Source organism: Haliaeetus leucocephalus, unplaced genomic scaffold (genome assembly GCF_000737465.1).
Source record: "Haliaeetus leucocephalus isolate CR32 unplaced genomic scaffold, Haliaeetus_leucocephalus-4.0 Scaffold0, whole genome shotgun sequence".
In the NCBI taxonomy this organism is placed as follows: domain Eukaryota; kingdom Metazoa; phylum Chordata; class Aves; order Accipitriformes; family Accipitridae; genus Haliaeetus; species Haliaeetus leucocephalus.
The window spans coordinates 6,412,445-6,429,021 of NW_010972436.1; the positions used below are offsets into that span (position 1 = coordinate 6,412,445).

A 16,577-nucleotide genomic window follows, 5' to 3' on the forward strand; every position below is an offset into this window, starting at 1 on the left:
ATACACTCACAAATCTCACCAAGATTACCTGAAAGAAACCGTTCATTTGGACACTCATGTAAGCCCATATAGTGAGATGATAGCAATGGGCTAAAATCTGATTAGTTGCATTTTCTATAAAGCTCTGACCCACTACTCTGTAAGCCATCTCCTCCAAAAGGCTCCCAAAACTCCAAACACCTGAGCAGTCACTAAAACCAAAGAAAAAAAGAGTTGCTAGAGAAACATCTCTTTCTTTCTCTCTTTGCCATACCTTTTCCCTGAATTAATTGCTTTCATTCAGTCCTATAGAAGACGAACATGGGAATACTTTGTAACTCACGATCTGCCAGAAATAGAATATTTATTCCAGTACTAGTGGAAGAAAATACTCAACTATCCAATGGAAACGCAACAGTTGTTTCTAGACCTGAAAACTCCCAAGAAACGAACAGCCATGTTATTTAACTAATTAATAAGAAAAGCTACTTTCAGACATTTTGGAGCAGTTCCAACCTTGTTCTTATTTTCTTTCCATTGAAATCTGCACATTAAGATTTGAAGCATGTAGACAGAGGAATCTAAAAAGGAACACTGAAGAACCACTTACAACTCTAAACTACACTTCTCTAAATACAATACAGGATAGTACAACTGTAACAAATGATTTATTGAAAACTCTGGGAAACACAGGACAGGATGGGATAATGTGAATCATCAAGTTCACTCTCTCTAAAACTACTGGCAGGCTTTCAATAGGCATTAAATCCCAAATAGTTGAGAATACCAGTTTCCCTGGAAAAGAACAGCAACAAAGAAATGGGAAGTTGAAGGAATCATGACATTTTTGTTTATTACATTTTTTAGTTGCCCTAAAGCAGAATTTTCTTTTATGTCTCCATATATATGCATGAGTATTAATAAATAAAAAAGACAACAACCATGAATACATATTTACAAACAGTTGATTCCTTTAAAAAAAACAAAAGACAGCTTCTCTTACTGGAAGATGCTCAGGTTGAGTGCCCTCTATAAAAATGCCTAGCTGTGCCACTGCAGTGAACACGCATGCAAAATTGCATGATGAGAAATTCCACATATTTACATTACAGTTTAGAAGGATGCAGTATTAACTTGAAAGCTTCTGAGAAGGCCTCTCAGTAGATACAATACACAGAGTCAGATATCATTTCAGCTATCCCCATTACACCTAACCTGCTTTGTAACACAGACCACAAGTCTTCACTAGGCGGTTCTTGTAATTTCTGGATGATTTAAGAGCATCTCTTTTGAACAAATGTATAATCTTTGACCAACTAACTGAATATAACATAGTTAACCTTATATGGGTAAATAATTTCAGTGATTAACCACCATCAATATTAAAAGCCTACTTTCTATCCAAAAAAGCCTAAAGAAAAAAAGCAGCTAGTCCCAAATGATCCATGACAGCCAGCTGTTTTCTGCAATGATGGACACCCACAGCATGTACACACACCCACAGCACATAAGGCCACGCACATGTAGGACCATCATTTAGCTGTTTCTGGCCTGCACCCACTAGTGTAACAAAAAATACAGCAAAACCAACCATCAACAAATTATCAGGTTAGCATTGCCATTTGTTTTCCAACTCTCAGGCAGCAGAGTTTGCTTTGAATGATTTTAAAATTCCATCTTCTCTTGCTAGATGTGAAATTTTAGCCTGCTGCTCATAAACAGGATGTGACAGGCCAAAAAACAAGTACCAAAAAAGGTACAAGGGGCCAAAGTAGTTTAGTCATTCCCTTGTTCCACTCAGCACAATTGCTAACCTTAACTAACCTTCAACAATCACTTTCTGATCAAAGGAGTAATGGCAGCCCAGCTGTTCACTTTTCATCATTACATTACTAAATGCAAAGAACATTCTACAGCACTTTATTATTTCTGTTTGTTAACAACACAGCTACATATGCCATCATTTAGATCTCTGTACACAGTATAACCAAGTCTTCTGTATGACCATATGGTAGTACCAAAAGAGAATTCGTCAGTAAGGAAGAATATAAAAAGCCTAACTTAAATTTCTAAAGGTACATATACTAAATGTAGCATTTGCCATTAAAATGTATTCACCTCATTCACTATAAGAGCAAAAATGACTAGAGTTTTTTGGTTTGGTGTGGTTTTTAACTGCTAGGTATTTTGCATCATATTGATTTGGTCTGGGAAATTTCCTCCCTTGAACACGACTCTAAGATAAACAATTACAAGGCTAATGTATTTCTGAGGTGACCCTGGACTACAGTTATTCCCTGACAGAAGCTGTTAATGTGGATTTAAGGGAGAATATGCCTATTAATAAATTAAGATTAAAAACACTACTCAGATGTAACCACCCCCAAGACAAGTGGTGGAAACCCAGGAAGCTTACCATTACGTTTGAGCTGAAGTGCAATCAAGCGTATCTCAAGCCTATCTCAAACCTACTGAGATACCAAGATGCACATTTTGGATAGCCAAATTCAGCCCCTTCCAGAAATTGCAGCCCACCCTTCAACCCTGATATGTGGTTGTAAAACACTGCAACACTGCATACCGCGCGCTGCTGCCGAAAATTAACAGTTCTGCCCCATCCTGGCCACATGTTCCCACCTGCTCTCCCTTGTCGACTTGGTGTGACTACCCAGAAAGTCAGATCAGCATCAGAAAATTCATCATTACTTGGAGTGGATCCATCTTCTGTCAGACAAATAAGCTGATCCAAATAAACCATATAGTCACATCACAAACAGATGCAATGGAAAGAAGCTGGAGGGGACATGCAAGAGAGAATGAAGAGGAAGGCAGATTCCCCCTTTCAATGACAGCTAACAGATCTCATTCAGTGTAACAAAAACCTGCACCTTAAGAGTGCCAGCCAGTACATTTTTTTAGGATAACAATTCTTCTGAATATCTGGTTAAAACCCACAAAATAAAGAAACAGATTTTTAAAAGTCTTGACTCTACGTTATTTTTAAGCACATGTACCTGTCTGCTCAGTGAATAGGTAAAATGGCCAGCTGCAAAGGAAGCTTACACTCATAGACCTAAGTCAATAAAAGAACCCAAAGAAAGGAAATAAGTACTTTAATTCTATCTATACCACCTCATTCAAGCCGAAGTAACAAGACACACCTGCAAAGACAATTTGAAGCAAGACAATCAATTATGTCATTCAGTTAAACCAAGGAACTTTCTCAGAAAATGTGAGGCTTTTTCAACAACCATAAGCATGACACGTTGATGGCTGACAACTGAGTCATAAAAGGGGAGTTCTTGGAGACCAGGGGAAATGCACTCAATGCGGAACATGAACAAGAGCCAGGAAAGGAGAATCTAACAACTTAATGGAAGAGCGCAGTGCCATGCCTCCAACGTTATCAAAAGTTCTGAAATTTTAATGTCATGCAACTGAAGAAGGGAAATATCGATAACAACTCTGAAATTAGCTGCAGTACTTTCAGATGCAATTTCTAGTGGCACTTGAAGTGTACAACCCTGTAAGCCCCTGTATAGAAAACACTAAGCATCCCATGCATCTAATGCAACTACCCAAGAGCTAACTTTTGTCAAATATTGCAGGTTCAAGCATCTCAGCAAGCGTCTGAAAGGAATCAAAAGTAAATGGAGTGGAAAGGATTATTTCAAATCACTAAGCACAAAGATATTTTACCTAAAACAAGTATTAAAAGCTTGAATCCTAGAAGAACAAAAGTGGTACACAAACCTTCCTGCCAAACCAAGAAGGATACGATTCCAATTATTTTAAATCACCTGCTCCATGCTTCAGGGATGACTGCAGTAACAGAGGAGATGGGCAATCAGTACCAAGTACAACTGTTTATTATTACAAAGAAACACAACAGAATAATCATGACTTCTGATACAGTCCCTTCAGTAGCCCTGCCAGGGATCAGCTTTCTCCAGAAACTGGCCCTTAAGAATGAGCATCTGCAAAGGGAATACACGTACATAAACTGCAACAAGCGTATATCATTGCAGATCAAAGGTGAGCCTCATTGCACTGTACTGTAGTAACCTTCAATATGTTTGGAAGATTTTTATTTCAAATAGGTCAAATATTTTAACCACCAGGGAAACATTTACAAGCTATGCACTTTCTTTAATAATCAAACTAACAAGAATCCTGAAAGGAAATATTTTAGATATTTTCCTCACATTGTATATAATTAGTTGGGTGTTGAAAGCAGCATAATAACATGATGACTATTCTTCTTCCTCATTAAAATAAAAGAGAATTAAAAATATGTTGTGATATAATGTACAATTCCTCATTATACATGTTTCTTACTATCCTTCATAAAGCACTTAGATGTTTTTTAGTGAGTTTTGCTGGAAGAGATAATAACAATTGCTATCAAAAGAGATTTTTTATTTTTTTTTTAATTGACAAGAAAATCCTATTTATATGCTTGCCCCTTGATGTAAAGAATTTTGTATTTACTGCTATTTATAGCATTGTGGTTTCTAATTAAAAGATTCTGATCAAATTTGTAGACTCAAAAGAAAAGCATCAAGAGAGGAAATAATATAGAATGTTATAGCAAGAGAGAGCTTAAAAGCTATGCTTCAGAACTTGTAAGACAAAGGTTTTATAGCAGACATTCTGGGATTCAGTCATATTTACAAAATAATAGATTCCTTAGATATTAATTTAATTTCCCCCCCTCTTCTATTTAATAGGAGAATAGAAACCTCAGCTTGTTAACAATCCTTTAAGTCTGTATGAAATGAATGTTTCTTAACTTCAGTAAGGACAACGATTAAGTCCATGGAAAATCAAAATAAATACATTAATGAAATTAAATGAAAAATATACTAAACATTTTATGTAGATTTACCTAAAAAGAACTTTAGCTGTGCTTTTGAAGATAATCATTACACTTAAATTTATGCTACAGTAGAGGAATACAGTGGTAATTAGCACATGTACACATTATAAAAGGACAATTTTCAGCCTCAGCTGTGTTGTAATAAATCCGGAGTTATGCAGTATATTGTTGCTGTATGTAAAATAAGAAATTTGTTCAAAACCTTACTTTTCTACTTGTACTGGGAAGAAAAAAAAATAAAAACTTTGCTGAGAGAAAAAATTGAGAAATAAGCCTAGGTCTAATAAAAATAAATATCTCCAAGCCAAATAATCTTTTTTAAAAAATAGACAACAAAATAGAAATGCAATGTGATTCCCTCAGGCCCTCTCTATTGCCATTTGCAAATATCTAATTTTAATCAAAAGTTCAGAGTCACTGAACTGGATTCACATATCACAGCATATTAAAGAACTGCAAAATCTCTTTCTTACTTTCCCTAGCATTCTCAAAATATTTATAGGCACTCATTTACTATATTAATCATCACTATTTGTCATTCTTCATGCAAGCTCTCTCTTTTTAGCCATTGCATAAATCTAAATATCTATGGGGCTTGGGGGGGGGGGGGGGTTTTTTATGAAAAAGCTGCAGAATAGAATCATGGTTTGATGAAAAGGCTTTTACAGCTGCCTTTTGGGGATACACTTAGTAAATAAGTCATTTATTTTGAGGAAAAGCTAGAAATAAGAAAAGACTTTCAGAAGTCCGTGTTCATTTTTGAATCCTGGATCACATATCTGTTCTCCATGCCAAATGAGGGTGGGGCAGGGGGAGAGTTAAACAAAACCAGCCAGAATGCAGCGCCATGGCCCAGTTCACTTCGGTGGGGTTTCACCAGCTCTCAGCAGATGAAGATCATGACAAAGTCGTAAACATGACCTAAAATAGCTTTTCTCTGCATAAACATCAGAGTATCAATGAAATCAGAGTCAGAAGCAAGGACTACTTGTACCTCTAAAATGCCAGTAATTATTCTTCTCAATAGTAAAAAGAAAAAAAAATACTTCTATTATTTATTTGTGGGTTTGAACTCAGAGGCTGTTTGAACTTACTCAATAGGGTAAAGTAAGAGAGGTCCCCAGAAATACAGATTGGGGGGGGGAAGCAGCACCAGGAAAAAGCAGTCCTGAGCACAAACCGATGCAATGTATTACGCAGGTGTCACTACTGCAGATCCTGGGTAGCAGCAGGGATCCTCTTGAGGTCCTGCAGAGGTGTGATGCTGAGCTGTGATGGACTTGGCTATATCTGCTCACACATCTCACCCTAGACCTCCTCCCAGCACTCCAAAACCGTGAGCACCTTTGAACAGCTACAACAAAGAAAAAATAATTCTCATTTTCCCCTGAAAACTTCTCCTCCTGATCTCCTTCCTTGCCTCCACCTTTCTCAAAAATTCATCCAAGGTTATACAATGGAGCAATGAAGACAGGAAAACTATCAGGCTGTCACTGCTAGCAAATCTAGCGTGAACTACCATTTGATCTCACAGATCTAAAAGGACAAATTTAAGTAACTGAATGGGCAAGATGCTGCTTCCCAAGAGGCAATCAAACACTTGTTTCCAGCACCAGAAAAAACCCTGTGGTACCGGATCTTATACTCGCTATGCTTTTATGTATAAAGGATGACATTAATTTGACTTTAAGACAATTTTAGTTATAACTTTTGATTTCCTATGAGACTAATTACTGTAACTTCTGTTGTTGTGCAAGTCTTCACATCCCAGCAAAAGGAAGAACTGCAAGAACTTTTGGGAAGCCATAGTCCTTTTTTCTTTTTTTTTTTTTTTTTCCTTTTTCTGAAAGGGAAGCGGTAAAGATTTCATGTATAAAAGGTCACATTTAACTAATGTGCAAGAGATCTTAAATAGATCACTATTGGGGCAAAAACAGAAAAACTGGTGACTGCTCAACCTCATGTTTTTAAAATGCATTTGACAAGGTTCTTCATCAAAGACTAGTGGCTAGGAAAACTGTGATCAAATAGGTTATTATAAGGGTGATTAATAAAGTCTGGGTTACAAACAGGAAACAAAGTCAAGTCATGAATGAAAACTTGTAAAGATCAGAATGTTTTCCTGCCATAATTCATACAAAAACTTTGATGACCGTTGAAGATCACACTTCTAAAACCAAGACAGGGAGCAGAGCTAACAAGAGACTCACCCTGCGACACAGGGACACCGCCGTTTCCATTGCCCCCCACGGCGACTGTTGGTTTCAGAGGGTCAGATAGAACACGAAGAGCAATGCTAGATGCAACAGCGGTAGAGCAATGTGTTCCATCTATCTCACTAGATACTACAGGACTTGACTGTGCAACCACTCAGTGAACCTACTTCCTTGTGAAGAAGCATGAGGTCAGAGGGGAAGGGCTCAAACAAGGAAAACCTCTCTTCCGTGAAATACCCCCTCTCCCAAGGATGCTTGGCAGTTTCGAGTGGGCAGAACCCAAATGAGCTGCTACTCGTGCACAGCTGCACGACCGATGCATAATGCATCTGCAGGAGGAGAGAACACAGAACAAGGGCAGCGACACACACGCACACACCCTAGGCAGCACTTGAGGATGAACCCATCTGGATCGCTGTGTCATTCAGCTGTAGAAAGGACTATTGTCTCAAGGACACCATTTAGGCAAGAAGGAAAGCTCAATGGATCTAATGGTCAAGAGAATTGAAGGCATTTCCCTCGCCAAAGCAGATGGTGCCTTGAGGTCATTTTTAGCTGCATGTTTTCCAAGCTCTGAATGGAATCAATAACGTTTAGAGAAAGGCACCCTTTTCAGCATCTCTTGTAGGCTTCAGAAACGAAGGAACAGAGTTCCACTACCAGAGGAATCTGCAAAACCCCTCCATTAAGGCCACCTTTATGTTACAAATAAAGTATTCAAACGTAACAAATAGAGTGCACGCTAACTTTGCTCCTTTATACAACAAGTACCAGTGACCAAAACATTTTTCAGCAACACAATGACACATTCCAAACATTTTCAAATGGTCTTAGATTTATTTTGTATACAGAAGGAAGCTTACCAAAAGATTAGCTCTCCCCACTGGAAGTAACAAGCACTCTTTGAGACCTAGAGCCTACCAACATGGCTAACTTTTCCCATAAATGGTTCTTGGGCAACAGCAGAAAGTTTACTAACATTCTGTCAGCACCACAGGCTAAGAAGAGCTTGACAAAACTTGCAGACTCTTAGGCATACCAATACATTGCTCAATCAGCTCCACAGATAATACTTTTTAAATATGACTCACCCTCTACGTTCAAGTATCAAAGTCCTGTTTAAAAACAAAAAGTGCGAGGAAAGCACATTTCAAAACTCCTTTTCCTCTTTATACAGCCTAGGAGATCAAAATGAATCAACATTTTCACTGTATATATTTTCTGAAATAGCTGATGGATTTTTTTCATTCCCACAGAATTTCAGGGGCTGAAATACTCTAAGGAGACATTTCTGGAACAGACCATGTTCCTACATACTGCTATTCTTCTGGGCAATATTTGAGCTGTAAGCCAGGGATGTAGCCTCCACGCTCACATACATCACACGTTCAGAATCAAGGCCCCATTAAAAGGCATTTACCCACACAAACTTTTTCTAAACCTTGTATTAACATTACATTCTGGAATATGTTTTTTCTAAAGCATGGTCACTTGCTACAGTTTTCTGGTCTGGTAACATTCATTTCATTTAAAAAAAAAAGAGAGAGATTATAGAGTGAATTTGGTGTAGACAGACAATTAGAGCTGGTCAGATTACCAGAGGAATCACCAAATTTCACTGTCTGATGGCAAATGCCCTGCAGCAATGCCGTGCATCTTAACTTTCTTTACCTGAATCCAATTTTCAAGTTGAACTCCTACCCACTCAACAGTTAAACAGTTCTACATGATTTTCCACTTTCTTTGATTTCCACATAATCACGTCTTTAATTTCAGGTGACGTTGGCTTTCCACTTGAACCTACCCAACCAGCCAACCCACACTGTGGAAGTGCACACCACAGCCTGGCAGAACCCATCCTGTCCATCTGCTCAGCAATCCCATGCAGCTCTTCATGGGATTCTTTGCTCGACGCTCACGCAATAATGTTACTGGGAAAAAACATGAGCCTTCCCTCACACAGTCACCCCACTGAAGTATTAAAAAGCTTTCATAGATGTAATCTTCTGTGCGCAAAGCTCTCCTCTGCACTGAACATGCCTCCATCTGGGGAGACTGACGTGGTTCCATGCTTGGCTGTGGCTCAGCACAGCTGCCGCTGCAGAGTTCATCCCTGCAGCAATGATTTCTCCTCCTCAGATTAGTGCAAATATTGCAATGACTTCAGAGGAGTACTACCAGGGAGCACCTGTGGCTATGAAGAGCAAAACTTCATTTGACAGGCCTCTGTGATCCTTTACGCACTCCAAAAGACATCTCCTCAGCACAGCATATCCACACACTACGCAGGAGGCCACCGGCAAGCCAAAGGGAAGAAGATGACTAGAAGGGCTCAGAAGGCTTTCTTCTCTGAAAGTTTTCCATAATCATAGCAAACTTGATGTAGATTAAAATAAACTAAAGAAGTAAAAACTAGAGAGAAGAGAGACAGGATGGGAGCCACAGTGATTTTTTGAGACATTAAATATACCAGTTTTGGTTAACACACAAGAAGCCAACAATTACACTGTTTCTAGAAATTACAATACTGAAAAAAAATTATTCAGGGACCAAAAAACTGAAGCATGTAAGTAGATGAATGAGAAAGAGATACTGTGTAGGAAGACACCACAATCCTGTGTCCAAGAGCAGTGGGCTTGATCCTCTGATAGTACTGGACTTCACCCTTCACATCCATAGTTATTGAGACTCAGAAGAGACATGGGCCTCCACTGGCAACCAAATCATATGACAACAGCCCGGTGAGCTACTTTGCTTGAAACAGAAGGGCAGTCTACCAGGGAGGAGAAGCAGCTTTGGCTCAAACCCATGGGAGCTGAAGACAAGGATCCCCATCCTCTCAAGGGAGAAGAACCTGGAGGGAGGCAGCTGCAGACAGTGGAAGGACCACAAACCTCATCAGAGCTGATCCGAGAGAGAAAAGCACTGAGACAATACTAGCCAGAAGGACCCACAATTTAGAGTGCTGAACCTTATCAGGCTTTAGAAGGTTTTACACAGTTTGATTGACCTTTAAGCAGTGTTTGACAGGATAACTGCAATAATGTTTTAACTAGCAGAGCCCTAAGAAAAGCTGTTAGTCTTGAGTCACTTAAAGACTGGTATGATTATTGAGGAGACTACAAAAGGGACCTGGAGTACCAGAAGAATGATATAATACCAGATCTACCATAACAGTGTAAAACATACATCCATAATGCTCCTGTGGCAAACGTTTTAGAGTGAATGTTAACTTTCTACATAGTTCCTCCATAATTCGGGTAAATCTCAGCAAAATTTATCATGACACTCTCTGGAATGCAACACGCTTCTGCATCATGAATGTGTTATAGCAGATCATTAGACACAAAAGGGGTCTCAAAACAGGTACCCTAAGTGAAACAGTGGCAGAAAGAATATCCAGTGATCCAAAGTGATCCTGTACTCAGGGGCACCAACACAGAACAGAAGTGAACATAGATATACTGATTATCAGAGCTGGAAAGGACTTCTCTGTCAGACTCTGCAGTTACTATGCTGATCATGGCAACGACCAAATGTTGGGAAAAATACTTTCTATAAGGATCGTTACATCTGAGCCTTTAAGATCCCTCATAAGTCTGTTTTATGAGATTAAGCCATAGCTTTTGGGAATATCTCTCTTTTCAGCTCTACCATGGCACAATCAAGAGACGATATCACAAAACAAAGATTTCCCATGCAGCCCTTTTACCCAGACTAGGATTTTCAAAGGTATCTATGTCTTGGAGCAAGGACTAGGCAACACCTGAATAACTAATGAAGATTTCAACTCCGAGTGCAAGCAGAGCTATGTGAGCTCAGCATGACAGAGCAGAGCTTCTCTGCAATTGATTATTATCAATAGGAAGTTATTTAAGAAATCTGTAAGCCACGCTTCCAAATCAATGTATGGAATTGCATCATTTGGTCACAAACAATTCAGAAGCGCAGACTGTGGAAGACAAATAAATATATGATATTTCTGCAACATGAGCTCTGAAGCAGCAGCTACCAGAGGTTTTTTTTTGCTTGATGATTTTTTGGACGTACGCATTTACTGTCATAACAAATCTCATTATCAAGTAGGGAAAGACTTTCCCTGAAATGAGCTTGCAAAGAATGATAAACTAGAAATCTGATATATTCTTTGCCTACAAAGTACCAAAACACACTATGAATACATATATTTTATAAAAAGGTGTATCTGAAAGTCCCTCCTACATCAGCAATCAAAGGGCACTCCCAATGCCCTTTCATCATGTGGCAATCTATAACAAAGTTTGGCTTTCAGCACTTTTTTCCTCTTCAGGAAGGCAGGACTTGCATCAAGACTATTGACATTTAACTGTCATTCACGTATTCACAAAATATCGCTAGGTTGGTGAAGTATCTTATCCTTACATGAATACTGCAGAACTGCATACACTGAACATACGGTAAAGTATCACACACATTTTGCGTAATGCCTTATAATCCTTAAGGAAAGAGGGAGAAGAGGCAACAAGGCAGGAAGAAAACCAAATCTGGCAGCAAACCAAATGCATGTTATTACTCGCTACAGCCTCAGTCCCAGATTAGCCTCCTCCCCCTTTGGTTTTGTGATAGGTTGATCAAAAATTGTGCCTAAGTTTCTCCAAGAGACAGCAGTCATTTGATTAAGTGGGCCGAAAAGAATTTTTTAAATTGTGCAATTTCTTGTGACACTTCTTTTTCCAACAGTCATCATCCATCAGTCCCAAACTCTAGAGCTGTTTTATAAGCCCTCATTTTTTAAACCAAAAAAATTACTAACTGTTTGAGCTACCCAACATGGGAACTTATAATACCAACAGAAGTTGACAGCATCAGAACAGAGGGCAAGAATGTTTAAAAAAAGTCAGCAGTTTCAGAAGCATCTGCAAAGAATAGGGATATCCTGTTCAAAGACTAGAGCAAGAGGCCAGGAAGTCAGAGAATCCAATAGCAAGGACTAGGCAACACCTGAATAACTAATGAAGATTTCAACTCCGAGTGCAAGCAGAGCTATGTGAGCTCAGCATGACAGAGCAGAGCTTCTCTGCAATTGATTATTATCAATAGGAAGTTATTTAAGAAATCTGTAAGCCACGCTTCCAAATCAATGTATGGAATTGCATCATTTGGTCACAAACAATTCAGAAGCGCAGACTGTGGAAGACAAATAAATACTTTGCTGAAAACTACTGAGTCACTCCGGACTCCAAACAACACGTACTTCTATCTCCAGACACAGTTCAGTCCTAGAGCCCCTTCACGCCAGGCTCCCCATAACCAGGTCAGCCCTTTTACTCACTTGGAAGGAATCCAGCGCACCTTCAAGACAACTGGCAACAAGCAAGTGAAAAACAGGTTGAGAAACAGAAGTTGCTGTACTATGAATGTTTTGCACAGACAGCAGAGACAAGTGAATCTATGTCCATAGTAGGTCAGAGAGTCAGGACCTTGTTCCCACTGAAAATCATAGCAAATCTCCCAAATTTCCCTATCAACACCTAGATATATCAAAAACAGAGGAACAATGTTGTCCGTCCGTTTGTGTGTGCAGACCTATAAGCATGACCACAAAGTGCTGGCCTCAAGGAGAATTGGGACCCTTCTCCACTGGCGTTGAGTGGCAGTCTCCAGCTAAGAGCAAGATCACTATTAAGTTATGTTTGGGTTGAGGGAAGGCATCTGTTGGGTAAAGGCATGTAGAGGTCTGGTACTCTAATCTCCAACTGGAAAATGAATCTTGTCTTCGCAACCAGAACACCTGATCCACTGAAAATTATTAAGAAAAAGGTCCTCCAAATCAGGTGCTGATAGAGAGTACAAACTCAAGTTTGTAAAGGCATACTTTGTGCTTGACCTTGCTCTCCTTCACAGGTGGAAGAACAAATGCAAGCAGTGGGGAGGAATGCTCACACACTCCCACATTTTAATGAAGAACATGCCTGCACAGTATCGACTAAAGGAAAGTATTAAGAAACTTGTGATTTCCCATGTGCTTCTTACAATACCGAAACATGGCTCAAGGCATGGAGTTAAAAGGTTCCTTATAAATGTCCACAGTAGGAACTTTCTTTCTTTTAAACACAAAAATCTTAGCTTAGCCTTCACTGAATGTCCCTGCCCCTGTTCATCTTCTAATAGGCTTATTTATGCAACAGTAAATTAAGTGTCCATTGATAAGATCCTGGATTGCATTAATGATAATATTAATATTAGCATATTCTCAGATATATCTTGATTACTCTTTAGACTAAGTGCTGTGCAGCTGCTAATAGACCCCCTTTGGGGAACTGAGAAATTGAAATACAGGAATGTCACAGATATTGGTAGTGACTCTATTCTGCAGTGGAATTAAAAGCAGAAACCCAAAGCCACGTGAATTCTCCAATGTCCACTACATACTGTACCTTAAAACATTAATGACATGAATACAGAACCGCCTACAACATTTGCCTTGTGCTGTGCTCTGAAATCCAGCAACCATAGACAACTACAACTGCGAGCACGTTGATTTTGTTTCTTAAGCAATTACATTCTGAATGAGTACATAGACTATTTCCTGTACTATTTAATAGTAAAGCATGCATGTAGGTATTTCCTTTACTATTTAATAGTAAAGCATGCACGTAGAGACGTCACTCAATGGTTATGGCAATGGGCCAAAAAAAACCCAAAAAACCTAAACAAAACGAAGGACGTTGCTAGAGAGAAACCTCAACAAATGCTGAAAAAAAACCCATAGATTTTTAGAAATGTGCTAACCATCACTTCCCAGTCACTTCTGCTTTCAATTCCCTTCTTTCACCTCCTTTTCTTGTATTACACTCCTCTGGCTCAACTCCATCATAAGCCTGTTCTGAAACTCCTGAGCTGCAAAGGCTATGCTTTGCTCCTGCTTTCCACTGAGCAACCATCTCCATTTCCCTTTGTGCAATTCCAAACTCAGGCTTGCATCCCTCTTGTACAACTTCTGCCCTTTCTGCAGCTAAAGCTTTCATCCAGGAATTAAAGGAATTTGATCCGATTTAATGCGACTTCCTTCTCTCCAGCTTCTCTCTCTCTCTCTCCTTTTATCTTTATCCAATTCAAAACACAATTAAATTGTTTTACATTAATTCAACAGCTACAGCCTCGTTGCCTAGTCCTCTGACTGCACCATCCCATTCACATATCTTTGCTTTTCTAGATACGGCTGCTTGTCCATTAGCCATCAGAGATTCTTCTTGAATGCTTTAACCTCCTCCAAGAAGCATCCTCCCTAAATTGATCGACAAGGCCATTAACTTTCGTTTGAAATCTGTATGCAAGACCAGTTTTTCTAACTCTGATACATAGCTGTTTGAAGACAGCAATGGATAGAACAGGGCATGGAGACAGTCAGAGCGTATTTAATCATACAAAAAACTAAAACACATAAAAACTTTATTGATGGAGAGTGCACCTCTGTTCCTGTACCCTTTATATGCCACTGATCCTGGACCGTTAACTCTTCAGGGTAGGCATGGCTGTCTCTTCATGTGTGAGCAGAATCCAGCACTCTGCATCTTTATACTGCATGTGACGTTTACCAGCCACCCAAAAACAATGACAAAAATTAAACCAGTTAGTCCATAACTTTGATAAGCATTCTGGCAGAGATAAGGGTGGGGGTTTTTTTATGGGATGCTAGACTTTAAGAGTCAGGATACTAAATTACTCAACTGCAACAGTTAACACTATTACTGCAAAAATACCTTCCTCAATGGAGCTTCTACAAAACTTTAGTTAAGCAAAGGCAGCCACGCTGCTGGCCCATTACTGCTGAGCCAACTCAGGTCTCCAGGCGAGGGATGCAGTATCCTGCAATTAATATGTCACCATGCCCTGTGCGAGAAGCACAGAAAATCAGTTTGGCCTGCTTCTGCCTCATAATTTTTCTCCTCCAAATCAGCTCCTGCATCCTTCAGTGGGTAATAACCATCAGATACCATGGGAGAGGCTGGGGATGTTTTAAGCAGCAGAGGGAAACTTCTTGATCAGGAGCAAAAGTTGTTGTTGCAGGCAGAGCTTTACAAATGTAAGCTCAGTTTAGCCTGCAGACTGTTGTGAAAGAAATGCATTTAACCCTTTTTAACCCACTAGTGTTACTTCTTTTCTGGTTGGAGTAATGTTAATACTGACAACTTAACTAAACGGGGATGACTTGAAAACTTTTTACAAGCATAAGATTTGGTGAATAGAACTTGAGACATTCAGAAAAACAAAACCCACAAACTAATGGTTTGTTCTGTAAGACTGGTATTTGAATCCTAATACTAGATCCAAATGCAACTATTGCTACCTTCTAAACAGACATGTCACAAAGCGTTTGAACTTGTGATTGTCCAAGGGTCTTCAAAAAATCCTGAAATGCTGAGAGGATTTTTTTTTTCTTTTTTAAGCAAAGCACCCATTTCGAAACTTTTAGAATCCTGTTTGATTGTACTGTAAATACGGCCTTCACATCTGAAAAATCTTTTCATAGAGTAAGTTATATTGAGAGCCAAATACATATGCTATGAAGAGACTGTTTATTATTTAACTACACAAAAAGAATGCAAGCTGTCAGTGCTTATGCTTTGCAGATTATAAAAAAGAAATCCGAGACAATTTTTTTCGTCTATTTTGCTTCTTAAATGGACAGCAGTCAATTGGAAAAGGAGGAAACGGGGCCTGCAACTCATCTTGGATGTCTGCAGTTACCTCAAATGCAGAAATTTTTTACGTTCTTCATCCATAATAGCATAGACTCAATATTTTTTCCCTTCAGGTCTAACAGCCACGTACCGTCTCAAATATGATGCTCAGCGATCAAGATTAAAATCACTGTGTTTTAATGCAAACCGGGGTAGCTATTTGTTAAAAGCTATAGGGACTGGTCCTCCTAGAAGAGAAACCTGAAAACACACCCCAGTTTGGGTAGTTGTACATAAGTTAAACTGCGACGTTAAGTTCGCGTTGTATTTGAGGCAACCCCCTCCCAATTCCCAACCTCTCTTTTTTCAAAACGCATCCGAGTCCACAGAACACAAACCCACCCTGCCCACACTTCAGCCAGAAGCGGCAACTAAGCTGCAGCCTAATTCCCCTCCAGCTGTCGCAAAGGCACCGCAACTTTCATTTTGTGGCTCCCCAAGCCCCCCGGCAGCCGCAGGCAGCGGGCTCTGCCTGCCCGGGGCACCCGCTGACGGCCGGGGGAGGGCATCGGCAGCCACGGGGACCATTTTAACCCCTCCGGGCGCTGCTGCAGCGGGGCTGGCGTTCCCCAGCGGTGCCTCGGGAAAACGAGCCCCGCGTCTCGCCCAGCAACGCTTCAAAATAGACCTTCCCCTTCAGCGCTGAAAACACACTTGGGGGAGGGCTGCGGGTGAGACACCGCACCGCCGCCTCTGCTGCCTTCGGGGAGGGGGCCCCTCGCCCGTCGTCGTCGTCCTCCCCCCCGCGCAGCCCACCGGGGCTGCCGGCCCGCGGCGGCA

General features: G+C 40.0%; 1 protein-coding gene across 1 annotated transcript in view; it reads right to left on the reverse strand.

Annotated features, from left to right (window-relative positions):
• ADAM22 (ADAM metallopeptidase domain 22) overlaps nucleotides 1-16,577 on the reverse strand; it is a 136,065-nt gene that overhangs the window by 118,421 nt on the left and 1,067 nt on the right. Inside the window, exon 2 of the mRNA XM_010562646.1 lies at nucleotides 2,561-2,703. Coding sequence (XP_010560948.1) covers nucleotides 2,561-2,703 — 143 coding nt within the window. The remainder of the gene's footprint in view (nucleotides 1-2,560; nucleotides 2,704-16,577) is intronic.